Source organism: Psammomys obesus, unplaced genomic scaffold (genome assembly GCF_907164565.1).
Source record: "Psammomys obesus unplaced genomic scaffold, mPsaObe1.curated_primary_1811, whole genome shotgun sequence".
Taxonomy (NCBI): Eukaryota; Metazoa; Chordata; class Mammalia; order Rodentia; family Muridae; genus Psammomys; species Psammomys obesus.
Window position 1 is genome coordinate 54,414,409 of NW_026585504.1, and position 18,138 is coordinate 54,432,546.

Below are 18,138 nucleotides of genomic sequence, written 5' to 3' on the forward strand. Positions count from 1 at the left end.
AATTAATAAAAATTAAAATAAAAAATCCATTTAACATGAAAAAGAAAGAAAGAAAGAAAGAAAGAAAGAAAGAAAGAAAGAAAGAAAGAAAGAAAGAAAGAAAGAAAGAAAAAACCACTTCTCCAAATGACTTCTGAGGTTGCAGTTCTCACAAAAGTCTTCTCAACATTTCAACTAGTGATTTTTCTGTGTGGTTTACTTTCTTCCTCCCAAAGCATGTCATTCCTGGACAGTTCTGTCTACATTTTCTTCAAGACCATAGCAGCTCACACTTCCTTTGGTCAGGGGTTTGCATTTTCCCTCCTGCTGATGCTCAGTTCTCTTCTAATTTTTCCCTGGTTCTGTAACAAGTTCAGCTAAGAAATTAAGCCTGTTAAAATGTTTTTATTTTTGTCTGCTTTATAATAATAGAGTCAAGAAGTCAAGTAGATGCTGTTAAAACAATAATAATAATAACTTTAAAAGTAACTGACTGAGACCATGGAGCTATGACATGTTCATGCACTGAAGCATCATGTCTTGTTCCTGTACAGATTTTATATTATCAGCTAAATACATGTAACTTAAATTCTAAAAGAAGTATTCAGAGTAAAGTTGCTTTTGTTAATATTCTAATCTAAAATAGAGTTTTTAAGCTTAACCATAGGTCTATTTTTCAATCAATCTCTCCCCCTCCTCCATCTTCAAATCCCAAAACTGTCCATTCGGTTTTATCTTACAGTGAGGTCAGAATTATTTGAAAACATTAAATGCTTTGGTAGAATATTTTTTTTCTTTCTGTCCCAGAAACAAAACAAAACAAAACAAAACAAAACATAAAATTCAGTCTCTTAAGAGAGATGTCAAAACAGAATTCAAAGTCACAGCTTTGGTCAGAAAGTTGAGACAGCAAAGATGTAGCAAAGATAAAAGTGAAGCTGGGGAATGTGGGGTTGGCTCAGGCTGGGAAGTGCTTGCCATATAGGCATAAAGATGGGAACCCAACATCTAAATAAAAATCTGTGCCTATTGACATATGCCTGTAATTACAGAATTGAGGAGGCAGAGTTAGGAGATAATTGGGGCTTTTTGGCTAGTGACTCTAGCTCAGTTGATTAGAACAAGTATTTGTGACAGACTGTCTCAAAAAATAAGGTGAGTGCCAGTAAGAATTTTTTTTTAAAATATATAAATGTAGGTTTAATGGAAGCAGTTCTAGACTGCCATGTAAAGGGAGGGAGGGAGAGATAAAGAGAGAAGCATGCACAGAAGAAACAGAGAAGGAGAAGAGGAGGAGAGATAAAGAAAGAGAAAATAATATGGTTTAGTGTACAAAGGCACTTATCACTTGAGTTACATTCTCATATTTCACTTAGTAGAAGGAAGTAACTGACTCTACCGAACAACCTGCCATTTGATCTCAAAGTGTGATTTATGGCATGGTCTTGAGTACACATACACACACACACACACACACACACACACACACACACACACACAAATCTATACCAAAAGCTGTTTGCAGTTTGGGTTTGCTGTATCTTGGATGGTGGGAGTGACAGGCCAGAGGAATGTGATATAAGGAGTAGGTATCTGTCCCCTTATGTGCTTTGCCCTTGGTGGAGATTTTACTACAATATCATAGATTATTTTCCATATGATGTCTCTTAACTGAGCTTATGAAGAACCTGTAAGTTCAAATACCCCATTTGAAAGAAACAAAACAGTGACATCGATTGTGTCTTGATGCCAAACATCCTGTTTTTCTTTTGTTTTGTTTTTCTCAAATTAAAATGAGCACCATTCTAGTTTTTGTTTCATTTTTGTTTTTTCATCCAAATCCTGTTCCTATTTCAACTCCTTCCTAGTTTTATGCAAAGCTCAAATCAAAAGAAACTTCCTGAAGCTCTGTATTGTGCTATCACAGGAAGGTACATGCCACACTCATGGCTCTTGGTCATTCTGTTGCATGCAGACCTCAGGTGGGTTATGTCTTAGCATGAATTCCTCCAGACTTCGGTTCTTTGCCAGAGAAGGAAACGTGATCTGGCATGACCTGCTTATAGACCACGTGTTGCATAAATGAATCTATAAAAGAACCAATTATTCTCACAAACATGAAAAGCAGCCTTAATTTGAATTGGTGCTCTCCCTGAATTTGTAAATCAAAAAGCACAAGGGCAGTCATTCCCTACACTTGTGGGTGGCATGCCAGTCAGCCTTGACAGTTTTCATATAAATCAAATTAGAAATTGCTATAGTTGTTTGGGAAAGAATCAAAAACTGGCTTTGAAATCTTTCTACACGAATTAGATTGAATCAAGATCTCCCCCCCCCTCCCTTAGCTTTTAAATGCTTGATTGGCTTTGCTTGATGTCTTATGATTGAAGCTCAGCCTTGCTGAGCTGTTGGGTTTATTTTTTACCCTGCAACATGTTGTAGTGGTTGAATGATGATTAGAAACACAATCAACACCACAATTAGCATTCTATGTAAATAACAGCTCAGCACAGTGATAGAATTTTGCAAAGAGTCCCTCTAGCAAAATCTTAAATCAGTCAAAGTCAGAGAAACTTCAGTCTGGCTGTGCTACATATTCTGGAGGTGGAGGGATCTTAAAAATTAGAGTCAAAGGCTGAGAGTTGGCTCAGTTGTTGAGAGTTTGTACTACTCTTGCAGAGAACTAGGGTGTGTTTTCCAGCACCCACATCAGGGGGTTCATAACAGAATATACCCCTAGCTCCAGGTGATCCAGTGCCCTCTTAAGTGTCCATGTGCTCCTGCATTCATGTGCACAGACACACACATACAAACAATTAAAAACATCTTAACAAAAGTATGTCAGCCACACTTGACTAATCACCTTTAGTAAGAGACAAAATGGAGGACAGATGTTGCTGCATTTCTTTGTGAATAGATTTGGGGAGTTCCAGGGAAAAGGAACTACAACTATGCCCTCCATTTGTGTGCCAGTCCATGAAGTTTCTACCTTAGTAACTAGTCTACTTATATTTAACCCCATCTCATTTTGATTTGTGATCTTGGGCTCTTTTGAAATAGTGACCAGATTCCTTATCTGTTTTGTGTTGTTGCTAGGTGACTCAAGTCAAGGCCAGGGTTTTATTGCCAAGAAAATGATCAGTGTTTGAATGCTGAAATTGTTATGGACATATTTCTGAGTTCCAATGCACCTGGCAAAAATTTCAGGCTCTTATGTCTTAGGCAAGAGTATTAGACCAGCAACACCTGATTAGAAACACAATTGAAAATGCTTTGTTAACAAAGAAGGATGGGCTGGTGAACTAGAGTAAAGCCTTGAATTATTAGGCAACAAGGCTACAAGTATATGGTTCTTCACAGAATATATATGTTAGGATTGTGGAAATGAGTTACACAGAGGGTTCAGAAATCATGCCACCCGACTGGTTCCACGAGGGAGGTTTATTAGGGGAAGGGGAAGGAGTCACAGAGACTGTCTCTGGCCAGGGCAGGAGAGAAAGAGAGAGAGGAGGGGCTTTGAGTTCTCTTATAAAGAGACCCAGAGCATGCACAGGTACTTTCAGGTGGTCTGCAGGTGGCCTCCCAGATGCCAGTAACCAGTTTCTAGGGTCCCTTGGGGCTGGCAGTAGAGATGCCTGCTTAAGGATCCCAACAATATAACTTCACCTTTCCTCTACCTTTATATCCTGTGTTTTCCTTGAGCAAACTCTGTAGAGAATGGTTTCTAGTCTCTCTCTGACAACCAGCTTATTTTATATTCTATTTTTGTTGTTTCCTTCTCCAGTCTCTACCCTCTTGCCATGAAGTAAAGTTCCCAAGGCAGAGGTTGGTGGAGGGGTATGAACAAACAGTCACATTGAGAATGACTAGAGAGTATTGATTTGCCTCTCTTTAGCTTTTATCTACAGTTCATGTTAAGGATAACATTTAAAGCAAGGAAGATGATAGTTTTCTTATTTTAAAAATATATTTATGTGTAGTATTTCATGTATAATTATATGTTGCATAACTGTATATGTGTGGAGGAGTATATGCAAATGTATGTGTGCAGATTTACACACATGTGCAAAGACCAGAAAACTCATCTGGTGTCCTCCTCTTTCGCTCTTCTCTGATTCCTTTGACTAAGTTTCTCTTGGAACCTGGAGCTTGAGTTTCTTAGCTTGGGTGGGAGTCAGAGAGCACCTGCAGTCCTGTGTCATGTCATCCTTCCTGAGACCTGAGGTTACAGCTTGTGCCCGATGTGTGGCTTCTTCCCAGGATGCTGGGATTACAACCACCATATCTAATGATTATTCTGTAAGTGATCTTAACCTCTGAGCCATTTTTCCAACCTTAACATCAAAGTTTTCCAGAGTCCTCCACACGATGTATAAATGACTTGAGTATATAGTAAATTGATTTTCAGGTAGTAAAATGTGGAAGAAAAATGCACTTACAAATACAAAATAGTAGGCCAGAATTAGGCTAGGGAAAACATAACTGCCCATACTTGGCAATTATAGATAAGCTCTATCAGAAATGACTCACTTCAGCCATGACTCATGGTACACAAAGCCAAAATAAGATTGACAACTAAATAAGACCTTAAAGAAGGGTATATTTCCAGCATAAAGATGGCAAAGAGCCATACTGATGGAATGTTCGGCCGGCAATCTTTCACTGGTAAGTTTAAAACAGTCCTGTAAGTCAGTAAACTCAACTAAACTCAAAGTGTCAGGAGACCCAGTAATGTCTGCTCTGTGTAGCCTCCAGAGAACAAAACTGGGGACAAAGATTGATGGATACAATTTTTATTCATTTCCAGGCTCTGCCATTATATACCTTATGGAAGAGCAGTCCCCATTTCCAAAGGGGACAGTTATTTCAGGACTTTTGGGATAGATTAGTGGAAGATTTCTGATCATGGAAAAGTTCTTCCTTTTAGCATAGATTCTTTGAGAGAGTCAGAGTGGAGACTTGCTCTGAATGTTTCTTGCTCTGAATGTTTGCTCTGGAATTTTCCTTTAGGCCTGACTTCCTATGTAACTGCTAACACATTATTTTTAATTAGTACAAAATATTGTAAAATGTTCATGTATAAAATATTTTTGTTCTTGAGACATCCATAGTTCATCACACAAACTTTATTTTGTACTTTGATGGTTTTAAACAGGTAGATAATGCATTCTGATTACTCTCTTCCCTACACTCTTTTTATCTCCATTCCATTCCTGTCAAGTCCCATCTCTTCCCTACCTTACTTTTGTCTAGATTCATGACTTTTGTTTTGAAATCAATTTAGTTTAGTCAGAGTTATCTCGGTAACCATTGGCTTGGAAATATCCATTACAGCAAGGCAGAGACTTCAGCTTGTACAAAATTTGATGCAGTGCCTTTCCCCTTCCTGAAACTACAGATAGTGTGTAGTTCCCAGTGAAAGGTAGGGTCTACAGCTCATCCTTCATCTGTGCCTGGCTGCTGATGGCCCCATTTTTGTGCAAACTTAGTGCAGGCATGTGCAGCTGCTGTGAGTTTGTAACTTCAGTGTCTGACTTACACACACACACACACACACACACACACAGACACACACACCTTTCACAGCCCTTCTCCCTATATTCTGGAGCTTATATTCTATTCTGCTCCTCTTTTCTGCACTACTTCCTGAGTCTTAAAGGAGACAGTTTAAATGCCTTGTTTATGACTGAGCAATTATCCTTATTCTCAAGGTCTTGTGTAGTCATGGGTCTTTTTATTCCCAATTATTCACTATAAGGAGAGGTTTCTCTGATTCAGGTTAAAGGTAGCATTTGTTTATGGCTTTAAATGCAAATAATTTAGAAGGCAATTTGATGCTTTATCAATTTATCTAAACATCAACATTCAGTTTTCCTCTATGGCCTGTGACCTCACTGACCGTGTTTTTCTGACCAAGTTTACGGTATCAAGAATGAATTCCTTGCTTTAGAGCAGACATCAAATCTGAACAGAAAGTGGTTATCACTGTAACAGCAGAGCCATTGGTGCACAGGTGGGCATATATCACCTGGCTGATTTGCCTCATATTTCATAGGGTTCCCAGCTGTGTAACGTTGCTGATGATTTCTCTCCTGCCCCACTATCACCTGCTGGGACTCTGGAAGTTAACCTTCAGGGAGGAAGCTTCCAGCTCACTTCCTGCTTGATTTATCTATATCATACAAATGGAATGTTAATACACTAACTTTGCATACGAAAAATGTGATAGGAGAAAGGAGGAGGAAATATCGATGAATATTTCTCCTTTGTCATTTAGCAGTGGACCAGGTAGAACTTTGCTTGCCTGCATTCCAGAGCTCAAAGAGGTTAATCCTTCCTGGTAAAAGATAGGTCTTAAATTATGAATTCACTATTATTTTTTCTGTGGACTTTTAAATCTGTTCTGTTCTAAATGGGTACTGTTTAATTGTAAAGATATTATTTCATAGCTTCACAGTAATCTACTTTATACAAATGTCTCTCAGAATTCTCAGTTCTACTGGCTCCTTACCTCAGCTTAATAAGTCATGGCATTTCTGGCATATTCTGCAATCTGGCTAAATTGCCTAGTAACCAATGAACCTATGCTGTGTTCTGGGTACAGAATGTTTTGGAAATGTCAGCAGTAAAGATGGAACCATACCTCTATAGCATAAGCATCAGAAGCACAAGTTCTTTTCAGAGAGCTCCATTCAGACAAATCCCAAGATTTATGGCTTCAATGGGACAAGAATTTCAGGATGTGCCAGTAAAAGGCACAGTGGAGACTTATTAAAACCAGAAAGAATGGAATTCTGGACATCACAATAATTGCATAGGCATGGGATTCTCAAAGGCTAGTCATGCTTAGGTGTATTTATATGCCCAAGTAGAGGACTTGGGTAAATCTCAAATTGCATTAAAGTTCATGAATAAAAACAAAACAAAACAAAAAAAACTTTCTTTTGTAAACAAATGTGTAAGATGGATTTATGAATGACACTGTTGAGATTTATTAATAAGATGGAATACTGAAAAAGCCTTTACGGTTTAATTGTGAGAAAGCATTTTGTCTATTGTGTTTGATATCTCTGATTGAGAGTTCTGTAGGAACATGTTTGTCTCAGTGGACAATGTGGGTTTTGTCAATGGCATCAGCAGTTTACTGACTCTGTCTTCATGAAAGACAAATCAGATTTATTTTCTTAACCTGAGTTGTAAATACATAAGATCATGTCAGTGTCCATAGTGTATCAGAACAACAACATCTTCTGAACCGATGCTTGTGTGTAGAAGATCAGGGCCAATGAATTTAATGTTTTGTTACGGAGATTTAAGTGGTACCCCATCCTGCCTGTCAGAATTCCTTGAACAACAGCTGCTGTAATGATATTCCACTCATCAATCAAGAGAAAATGACTATAATTGTGTTATTACTACAAGATCTTTGTTTTGATGAGCTCCTCTGCCAATGTTGAAAGCTTTTAGTTGGATGGATTTTATTGGATTTCAGTCAGCTTTTGACACACTTCAAATGTGATGGCAGAATGACCTGAATATATTTGAAAGGGGAAGGTTGCTCAGAACCTGTACCCACCCTTGTTGGTTTCCTCTGCTTTTCAGTGTGTGGCCCCTCCACCAGCACCCTGCTAAGCTGCTGAATAGAATTCTCTCACTCCATCATCTCCAGTGAAAAAAGCCATACTAATTCTCTATAGAGTTCAGTATTATCCAAATTTTCTCCTGAGAAAACACTAGTGTAGAGAGGAAAAAAGATAAGGGATAGGCAGTTGGTTGTCACTCCCTGCTGATGGCATTTCAAGTATACTTCTTAAGTTTTATATGCTGTCCTCTGCTAATGTGCACAGATCATTGGACTGTGAGATAGTTCACCTCATAAAGTGTGCCTCCTATGTAAGCATGGGGATGTGTATTCTACTACACTGAGCACTCACATAAAAAGCTAGGAATGGTATCATGTGCTTGTACTGTCAGTAATGACAGGTGACAATAGGTAGATGTCAGGGCTAATTGGCCTGCCAGTCTAGAGAAATTATTATGTCCAAGTCTCACTGAGCAACTCTGTCTCCAAAGCAAGGGTTATCTCTCCCAAGATGATATTTCAGAGGAACATTCACACACACACACACACACACACACACACACACACACACACACACACATGCATGCACATACACACACTTATAAGCATACACACTCACATTGCTATCAGCCTTATTGGTTGATTATTGGATTCTTTCTTGCAGTGAAGCAGAATTTGGGGATAGAAGCCTAGAAAGGAAGGAGCAGTATCACGCAAAGAAAATGTTTTTTTTAAGATGTAAATACTTAATTAGATTTCTCATTGCAACAATAGAAATATTCAGATGTGACTCTGCTTATAAGCCACAATAGATTAAAGATATATGTGTTCAGTATCTAAGAATGTGGAACCTATGAGAATCATAAAACTATCTGTTCAACAACCTAGGTTTTTTTTTTTTTTTTTTTTTTTTTTTTTTTTTTTTTTAAGAGGACTGGGATAAACAAAAGTACTGGTGAGATAAACAAAAGCATCAGAGAAGACAGCACAATACAAAATGGTTTCTTTCCATCTAAATTAAGTGCTTTGTCACCATTCTCCTAAAACAGCACAAAATAATGAAAAAAAATATATAGAGAAAGTTGGTTTTCCCACACTTAAGCATTGATCACCAGTATGTATTCATGACCAGGATCCAATCCTGCCAAAACGCCAAAATCTTCTCAAAATGGAAATAAAGATTTTTCTCTATTCATTTTCTAATGGCCCATTTTTATAAGAGCAAAGTTGAATTTGGAGCGTGTCAAGATTTCCTTGTCCTCATGTCCCAGCATAAATCATTTGAGCTGAGACACATCGAAATAGAAGCCATATTGTTTCCTATGAAAGGAAAAGACACTGCTCTGAATGAGAGAGGGGGCTAGTGTGTTGGTCAAATTTTGTCAAACCCATATTAACTGAGAAGGACCCTCAGCTGAGTAAAGACCTTCATCAGATTGGCCAGTAGACAAGTCTGTGTGATATTTTCTTGATTAATGACTCATGTTGGAGGACTCAGTCCCCATGACACCCATGAGTAGGTGGTCCTGGACTGTTTAAGAAAGCAGGCTGAGTAGGCCATCAGGAACTAGTCTCTAAGCAGCTTTCCTTGGGTTTTCTGCCTTTGTTCCTGGCTCCTACCTTGAGTTACTGCTGTACTGCACTCAGTGATGGACTTTGATCTAAATGTGTTAAGTCAAGTTACTGTGGGGAAGTATGTGCTCAAAATACTCCCTAACAAGGAGGCTGATGACCCTTTCCCTGTCATTAACATAGCACCTCATTTTCTGGCATTTGTAACACAATGTATTGGTAGCCCAGGTAGGGAAAGAACTTTAGTTTTTTTCTCTCTTCTAGCTTCTGTATATTTTAACTATTCTCTCTCTCTCTGTCTCTCTCTCTGTCTCTGTCTCTCTCTCTCTCTCTCGCTCTCTCTCTCTCTCTCTCTCACACACACACACACACACACACACACACCTTCATCCTTACTCTTATTTTACTCTATTATATACTCACACATTTGTCATATAGTAGTTAATAATTTTTATTGGGTGTTGTTAGAAATATGCAGATATCTGAGGTTTAAAATACACCATTTGAAAGCCACCACAGAAGTAAGGTCTTGTGAGGATGTAGGGGATTGGCAAAGGCTCAGGTATGGGTGAAGGAGAAGGCTCAGTGGACAATAGGAAGAGAATATGGATGGTGGCTGTGGAATCTGGAGAGGTCACTTGTGGTAGAGGAATCAGGCTTCAAGTGTGCTCATGAGTCAGACTGCCATAGAATAAATTCCAAGTGATGGATGACTGAGTTAAAAAACTTCATTTGCTGTTAAAGAGTGTCTTTAAACTCTAGCAGTGATGCTGTAGCACACAGACAAGGCAGATTTTAGTCCTTTAACAATTAAGTACCATGCATTCCTTCCTGCTTGAAGTTTATTCATTGTGTAGGTAAAGTATTCCTGGAGCCAGCCTTCTGTTCTCACCCAAGTGTGCCTGCAAAGGTCTTGAAAGTAAGCTTATTATTCATTTCTCCCCATTGCTATTTATACTAGTCAGCTAGCTCCACAGAAAGAACCAGGACATACATACACAGACACACACATACACATACACACACACTTGCAAGAGTCAGAGCCTAGGCTATGACAGCTATAACAAGGTTGGTCAACTACCTTTCCTCAAATGGCCAACTAAACACAGTAGTTGTAGTTCAATGTAGAGAAAGGAGACATATGCAATGAAATCATGTTGGCAAGAGGAATAAAGAAGTCTAATGTGCTCCTCAAATCTGTCTACACAAAACTTTGTGACTAGGGTGTTGAGACAAAGCTTCTTTGTATAGGTATGGCTGTCCAAGTACTCACTCTGTAGATCAGGATTCCCTTATTCACAGAGATCTGCCTGCTCTATCTCCCAACTGCTGGGATTAAAATCATACACCAGCACTCCACTTTTGGGATCTTAATAAGAAGTTTAGATATAAAAACAGGACAATCATTATTCATAGCTAAGCGGTCCTGCCCATCATCATTATGTGAGCTCCAGTCTCTCTGGCAGGGTGGCCAGAAAAGTTGTCATAATATTGCAAAACCTCTTTCAGAGAGACAAGCTCTCACACTGGCTAAAGTGGGGCTTCAGTCTCCCAGGCTGTGACTCCTGGAGGAGTTTCAGTGTTTTGGAGTTCATTGTTTAAATAGTTTAGTAGCCAAAGGGAGAGAGGTTGAGAAGTTTCTTATAAAGAGTGGGTCCACTAGATTATGGAGTCTGGGAAGTATCATGATCTGTTGTTTCTTAGATACCCTTCACCACCTAAGAAGGTATAAGCAAATAAAGAAAATCAACGAATGACTAAATCTGATGTTTGAGTGCTATAGAAGCTGTCAAGCTGGGCTGATAGGGTAACCTCCCGCTGATAGAAAATATAAGAAGAAACACACCTGATCTAGCAGGAAAATGTGTTAAAGTTGTGAATGACCCTTTGTTATATTTGTGTCCTTTTGGAACACTAAATGGATAAGATGGTGCTCAACCACACTGGGAAAAGATACCTTCTTGACTCTGCTGTCTGATTCAAATGCCAGTCCTATCTGAATATGCCATGGAATCAGAAAGAACATTTAATCTGCACATCTTTGATCCATGAAGCCTGGCTGAGACTTTGATGCTATAACATGACACTTTCATCGATAGAGTACCTGCCTGAGTACTATTCTATTAAATTACAAAATAAAATTTCCATGTTTTAAGTAAGCTTATACTTTTGTGCTGGGTCTCAGTCATATCTATCTTGGGCTTCATACATGAAGACCACCAAGGCTGCAGGTTGTCTTTGTCTAGAAGGTTGATATGATTTTTATTAGTTTTAAGGTATATAAAAGAGGGACACTTGAGAGAAAGATACTGTGTTCCCCATCAGGGCAAGAGATTTACTAACCTCAGGAATAGTACACTTGCAGATTCAAAAGAGACTTTATTTTCACCTTACAAAGCAGGTTTCCTTTTCTTATAGGATCCTAGGGAAGAGGCCCCAATCCTATAGATAATGAATATCCCGGTAGTACTATATATGGTCACAGTAAGTTCCCTCTGAAATATTGAGAGTTCTAGTCTCCACAACTATGGTTCATGTCACAGGGTCATAGGGGTATTCCTATCAGCAAAGGTAGGCAGACTACTGAGGTTGTGACTCAGAAAGGAACATCTGTTTCTCCTGCTGCGGACCCAAGTTCATTTCCATTCACTTGTATCAAGCAGCTCAAAAACACAAGTAACTACAGCACTTTGGACTGTATGAGCACTGCACTCACATGTGCAGCACAAGTACATACACGCACACAGGCATGCACACGTAACTCACACATGCATGCAAGCACATAATTAAAAATTAACAGACTTTTTCTTAAAAAGGGTGGCCTCATGTGTTTATCTTCTTTCTTGTGCAGCCATTTCTGTTCTTCTGCTCTGTTGTGACCCAGTCAATAGGTTCTGAAAAGATGCCAAACACTTCAGTGAAGCTGATTTTGAATTTTCAACCTTGAAATTTAAAAGCTATATAAATCTAAATCTGTTTTTGTCATAAAATAATCAACCTCAGATATTTTATTTTCATTCTTTAAAAATTATTTCTTCTTCTGAGATTATAACTACATTATTTCCATTTTCTTGTTCTCCATTCAAACCCTCCAAAATCTCTTTTTTAAATTCATGTTCCCCTTTTTATTAGTTGTTTTCATAAACACACACACAGACACACACACATGATAAAATATGTAAGTACAACCTGCTCAGTCTGTATGATATTACTTATATTTATGTTTTACGGGCTGATCATTTGGTATTGTACAACGAATAATAGATTCCTCCCTGGGAAGAGTGTTTTCTTTCATTTTGAACATTAAATTTCAGTTGCCTGTAATTCTTTGTACAGAGTTGATGTCTCTTGGGCTTTGCCTTGTCCACATTAGCATGGCTATTGCTATTGTTATTGTTTGGCTCTTTTGGGGGCCCATCATATTGGTGTGACTTTATGGATGTAGGTTCTCACACTTTTATGAGACATAATCTCATACTAAACCCCTGGTCCTCTGGCACTTACAATATTTCTGACACTTCTTTCCTAATGTTTACTGAACCTTAGGTGTGGAAGTTGTATTGAAGATGTTATCAGTTGGAACCGTTCTCTGCAAGCCTGTGTTTTAATTTGTTGTGGCATTCTATAATGGTATCTGTCTCTTACAAAAGATGTTTCCTTGATGTAGCTTTAGGACTTCACATTATGTTACACATGTGGATATAAGGACAAAATTTAGAATGTATTTAGATAGTGTGCTTGTTTGGTAAAGTAGTGGTTCAAGTTTTCTCCAAGATCCATGACTCCAATAACCTTAGGTAGTTGGCTAGGTTTCTAGGACCAGACATGATTTCCCTTGTGTTGATCTGGTCCTCAGTGCAATTAAAAAGGTATTGGTTACCACCAATGTGTAACTGTCACTACTGCACCCTCAGGGTTATAATGCCTTGATGTGGTTGATAGGCATAATAGTTAGATGGGACTATTGGTTGCTTTTCTTTAGAAGTTTATACGGCACCTTCTTGTATCAAGAAAGCTAGTCTTCAGAAAGGGGCTTTCACTCAGTTTCAGCTCAGGGTCCTGTTTCATACCTTAGATTCTACTTCAGAGGTTTTGTTTTAACAATATAGAATAGAAAAAAAGGTGTTAAGACTGTTAACATTTGCCAGGATCCTGATCCATCTAGGATGCTCTGTGGCATGCCTGCATAGTATTAGCTTGAATGGGATACCTAAAGTGGGAAGAACCACTATGAATGCGGATAGTACCATGATCTGGGTCTTAGGAATAATAAAAGGGAGAAAGCAAGCTGAACAAAAGTGTTCATCTGTCTGTTTCCTGACTATGAATTAGATGTGAATAGCTGTCTCAGGTTCCTGTGATTATGCCTACCTCACAGGATGCTATGTCTTTCCTGCCATTGAGAGACCAAAAGATTAAAAATCGGTGGCTATTATTTTAAAGTTTAAGACCTGAACTAAGACAAGCTGGGGAGACATGTCTAGTAATGCCCTGAGGGAAAGAGTCTTACTGCATTCTTTCCCTGCCCTCTAATTATACAGTTGCTAGGAAACCAGCCATATGACCAGGCCAAAACTGTTCATAGTCTTGGCACCTAAAGTGGACCAATCATTTCAAAAGTCAATTTCCTTTACTCAATCATGTAATGCCAAAGCATGTCATCACTGCTTGTTTGTTTTTTTTTTTCCCTTAAAAACTCTGTACCCCTAGAAGTTTGCATCCAAGACATGTTTGGTTATAGAGTTTGGTTTGTCATCTAAACATCAACTGCCTTTCACAGAAGAACCCTTCTGCACTGTTTAAACATTAGTCCAGGCTTTCTTCTATTCCTCCCTACAGAAATAGAGATATTTATGTAGATATGTGGGGCTAAGCATATAAATTCATTCTTTAACTCACCATAACTTCCTGATATGGACCTTATTTTGTGGGTTTTGGGTATGCAAGGTTCCATTTCACACCCATTTATGCTTACCCTTTTCTCTACTTTAGTCAAAACTGGTTCTTTCTGTTTTTTTTTTTTTTTTTTTTTTTTTTTTTTTTTTTTTTTTTTTTTTTTGTCTTATGTGGCCTAAACTTTCCTCAAACTAATTAAGTAGAAAAGGGTTACCCTAAACTTCTGATCTTCCTGCCTCTGCCTCCTAAGGGCTGAGATTGCAAGTGTGCACCACCATGACTGTTTAATATGCTGCTGGAGATTTATTAGAGGCTTTGTGTATGCTGGGCAAGCACTCAGCCACCTGAGCTACATCCCCAACTAACATTATACACACTTAATGTCCCCAGGCTCAGCTTTCTTCTGCACTTCCTACCCATGTAAGGACAAATATTAATACTAAACTTAAAATGTAGCGAACATTACTTTAGTGTCATTCTGTTTGCCCCCTCCAACCTCCCTCTTCAAGTCACTTTTCCTCAGGAGCCAGGATAAGTCTTTCCATAGTTCATTTATTTTTGTAATAGTATTTTCCTATGCTGTACTGTAGTCAATGCTATTCCAGAATTTGGTGCATAAGTGACTCACCATTTAGGTTTTTCCAGGGAGCTGATGTAATTATTTTTATCTTTGGTTCACTGTACAATGCTGACTTTTCCTCACCCCTCTCCATAGACTCTCAGACAACCTTTAGAGATAGCACTGGGATCTTAAAACAGGAAGCAGTCTTCTGAGTCAGTCTGAGCAGTGCTGACATATTTTTCCCTTTAAGATTGTGAAGCTGAACGTGGAATGATCTTGAAATTAAGGTCAGCACTGGGTGGTTGTTTATGCCAACTGTCAGATTGCAGAATAAAAAAAAATGGCTTTTATGTTTGCTTTTTTATTGTTTTTCAGGGCAATGTCACTTTTTCCTGCTCAGAACCACAAATTGTCCCCATCACATTTGTCAACTCCAGGAGCAGTTATTTGCTCCTTCCTGGCACCCCCCAAATTGATGGCCTGTCTGTGAGTTTCCAGTTTCGATCATGGAACGAAGATGGTCTGCTTCTGTTCACAGAGTTGGCTGAAGGCTCAGGGACCCTGCTGCTTATGCTAGAGAGTGGGACTCTGAGGCTCCTGATTAAGAAAGTGTCAGGACATGGAACTGAAATCCTAACAGGTACAATCTTTGTTGGCTTCCTTTGTAATCACCCCATCTTTCCCCTCCTTTCTCATTGTTCCCTTCTCTGTCTACCTTATTTTCTTCTCCCCATCCTCTTCTTCCCTTGTTTTGCCTCCATCCTTCTCTTTTCCCCTCTTCTTCTCTGACTCTTTTATTCATTTAAAATAGTTTCTTCCAATGCAGAAAGTCCTGATGAGACATGATAGGCTAGGAACAGATGGAAGGGGAAGAAGACCTCCCCTATCAGTGGACTGGGGAAGGGGCATGGGAGGAGAAGAGAGAGGGAGGGTGGGATTGTGAGAGGAAGATGAAGGGGTCTACAGCTGGGATACAAAGTGAATAAATAGTAATAAATAAAAAAATTAAAGGGAAAAATAATTAATGAAATAAAGTAGTTGTTCTTCATCTAAGTCAACCAAGGTTTAGTTCCTGTCTAAATCATAAAAAAATTATAAACAGGGTGAAAATTGGCCCAGTGGTGGATAATTTACTATAAGTGTGACGGGGCTTGCCCTGCTTTTCATGTATTAATTAGACACACAGAAATAGTGAAGCCTGAATTTACCATGTATACTTCAACAAGTTTTTTAGTTCCTTCACTATAGGATCATTAGAAAAATAGGAGTGAAATTTATCATCCTGGAGTATTCAGCATACTCTACAGATTCTGTGGAATGGACTACTTGGTCGTGCGTATAGATCTTTCGCATTGTGAATCATCTTTACCATGGTCACTCCAAGAAAAGACTGTTTTTCAAACTCTACATCTTAGGAAATAAAAGTCTACAGAAATGTCTCTAGAATCACAAGTTCCAAGATGATAGAGCTGAAAATTTATATAGAATTTGTTTGGCTTCCATGTGCTATTTCTGCAAAATTGTGTTTTGTTTATGATGTTGTTTTTGTTTTTTCAGTCCCCATGTTCTATTTTATATTAGTTGGGGAGCTTTAACAAACATACATCTTGAATACAGTGTTATGTGTGTGTTCAGGATATTAAAAAACTTTTCTAAGCAGTCAAGTTGGCTGAAGTCTGGGAAGCAGACTTTCGTGTGTGTGTGTGTGTGTGTGTGTGTTGCATGATATATGAACTTCATTTGTGTGGATATGTGAACACTGAAGCCAGAAGAAGACATTCTTGAAGAACAACAAGTGCTCTAAATCATTAAGCTCTCTTCAGCCTTCAGGTTGGATTTCTTTCTTTCTGTCCTTTCTTCCCTCCTTCCTCCCTTTGTTCATTTGTTCCTTTCTTTTCTTCTTTCCTTTCTTTTCTTATTCCTTCATTTCTCTTTTCTTTTTTTGGGGGGAGGGGGATTTCAAGAAAGTGTTTTTCTGTGTAGCCCTCATTGTCCTGGAACTCACTCTGTATACTTGGCTGTCCTTGAATTCAGAGCTTCACCCACCTCTGCCTCTTGAATGTTGAAGTAAAGGCATGCAACACATTTGCTTAGTTTCAAGATGGATTTCTAAAACATGAAAGAGTGAAATCTTGTTTCTCTTTCTCTATTTGCTATCTTATGGATAGCTCTTGGCCATCAGGTAGCATTGTGTTTTCTTAGATGGCAAGTACTGAATGAGGTTGGGCCATGTGCCTAGGCTTGGGCTGAGGTAAATAGATCTGTCAACAAACCCTGTGAGCAATCTGAAGATAAATAATCCAAGTCAACTCTTCCATTGCTATGCTATTGGCTATCATTCAGCACTAATTTTACTACAATGCATTATTCTCTGTTTAGATGGCATTCTTCTCTCACTGGTAAGTAACTTTTATTACTCAAACAGACTAAGTAAAATTAAGTTAAGGATTAAAGAATATGATATAGTAGTCACAGTCTGGTTAGGCCATGGGAAAGCCTCAAGTTGTTTATGGTGGGTACCTGTACAAAAGGAGGCTGCGGGAAGTCACCCCATGCCCTACTCTACCACTCACCACCTTATTCTCTCCTTTTTGCCGATTTTTTTAAAATATATTTTTTTTCTTCACAATGCATTCATTATATATCCCAATTGAAGCCCTCTCCTTCAACTCCCCCAGTCCCACCCTGCCTCCCTCTTTCCCTCATCCCCTTCCTCTAGTCCACTGAAAGGGGGAGGTCTCCACTATTGTCATCTGCCCACAGCTTGTTAAGTGTCATCAGGACTGCCTGGATCCTCTTCCTCCATAGTCTGGCAAAGCTGCATCACAAGGGGCAAGTGATCAGAGAGCAGGCAACCGAGTTCATGACAGAGGCAGCCCCTGATCCCCTCACTCAGAGATCCATATGGGACTGAGCTGCCAGTTGGCCACATCTGAGCAGGGGGCACTAGGTCCTCTCCACTTAGTGCTGCTTCTCCTTTGTATTTAGTCCAGGACTCCAGCCAATGCAATGTTGTCAAACTGTGGGTGGGTCTTCTCCCCCTCAATTAACTCAGATATGCCCTGGGTTTAGTCTAAATCCTGTCAAATTTTCAGTCAATAATAACAGTGAAAGTACCCAAAATAGAAGCCATACTCTTGTTGGAACATAATCTTAGACATGGATACCTATCAGTTTTGCCATATTCTGTCCATTAGAGACCAAAAAATGAGGCCAGTTCATGCTTATGTGTATTAATTCCACAAGTGTGTCTCAATAAAGAGACTGGATATCATAGAGTCTACCAGAGAAAAATATCTCTTTTTTTTTTTCTGGTTTATTTTTTTTTCTTTTTAGTTACATTTTGTTAACTCTGTGTCCCAGCTGTATCCCGCTCCCTCATTCCCTCCCCAACCCCACACTCCCTCCCTGGTCTCCTCCCTGCCCCTTTCCAAGTCCACTGATAGGGGAGGAGGTCCTCAAGTATTTCATCTGACCCTGTTTTATCAGGTATCTTCAGGGCTGGCTGCAAAGTCCTCCTCTGTGGCCTAACAGACTGCTCCTCCCC

General features: G+C 39.0%; 1 protein-coding gene across 2 annotated transcripts in view; it reads left to right on the top strand.

Annotated features, from left to right (window-relative positions):
- Positions 1–18,138, top strand: part of LOC129672165 (contactin-associated protein like 5-1-like) — a 796,696-nt gene that overhangs the window by 420,187 nt on the left and 358,371 nt on the right. For both annotated transcript variants that reach the window (XM_055601463.1, XM_055601471.1), the window contains exon 8: positions 14,967–15,231. In XM_055601463.1, coding sequence (XP_055457438.1) covers positions 14,967–15,231 — 265 coding nt within the window. The remainder of the gene's footprint in view (positions 1–14,966; positions 15,232–18,138) is intronic.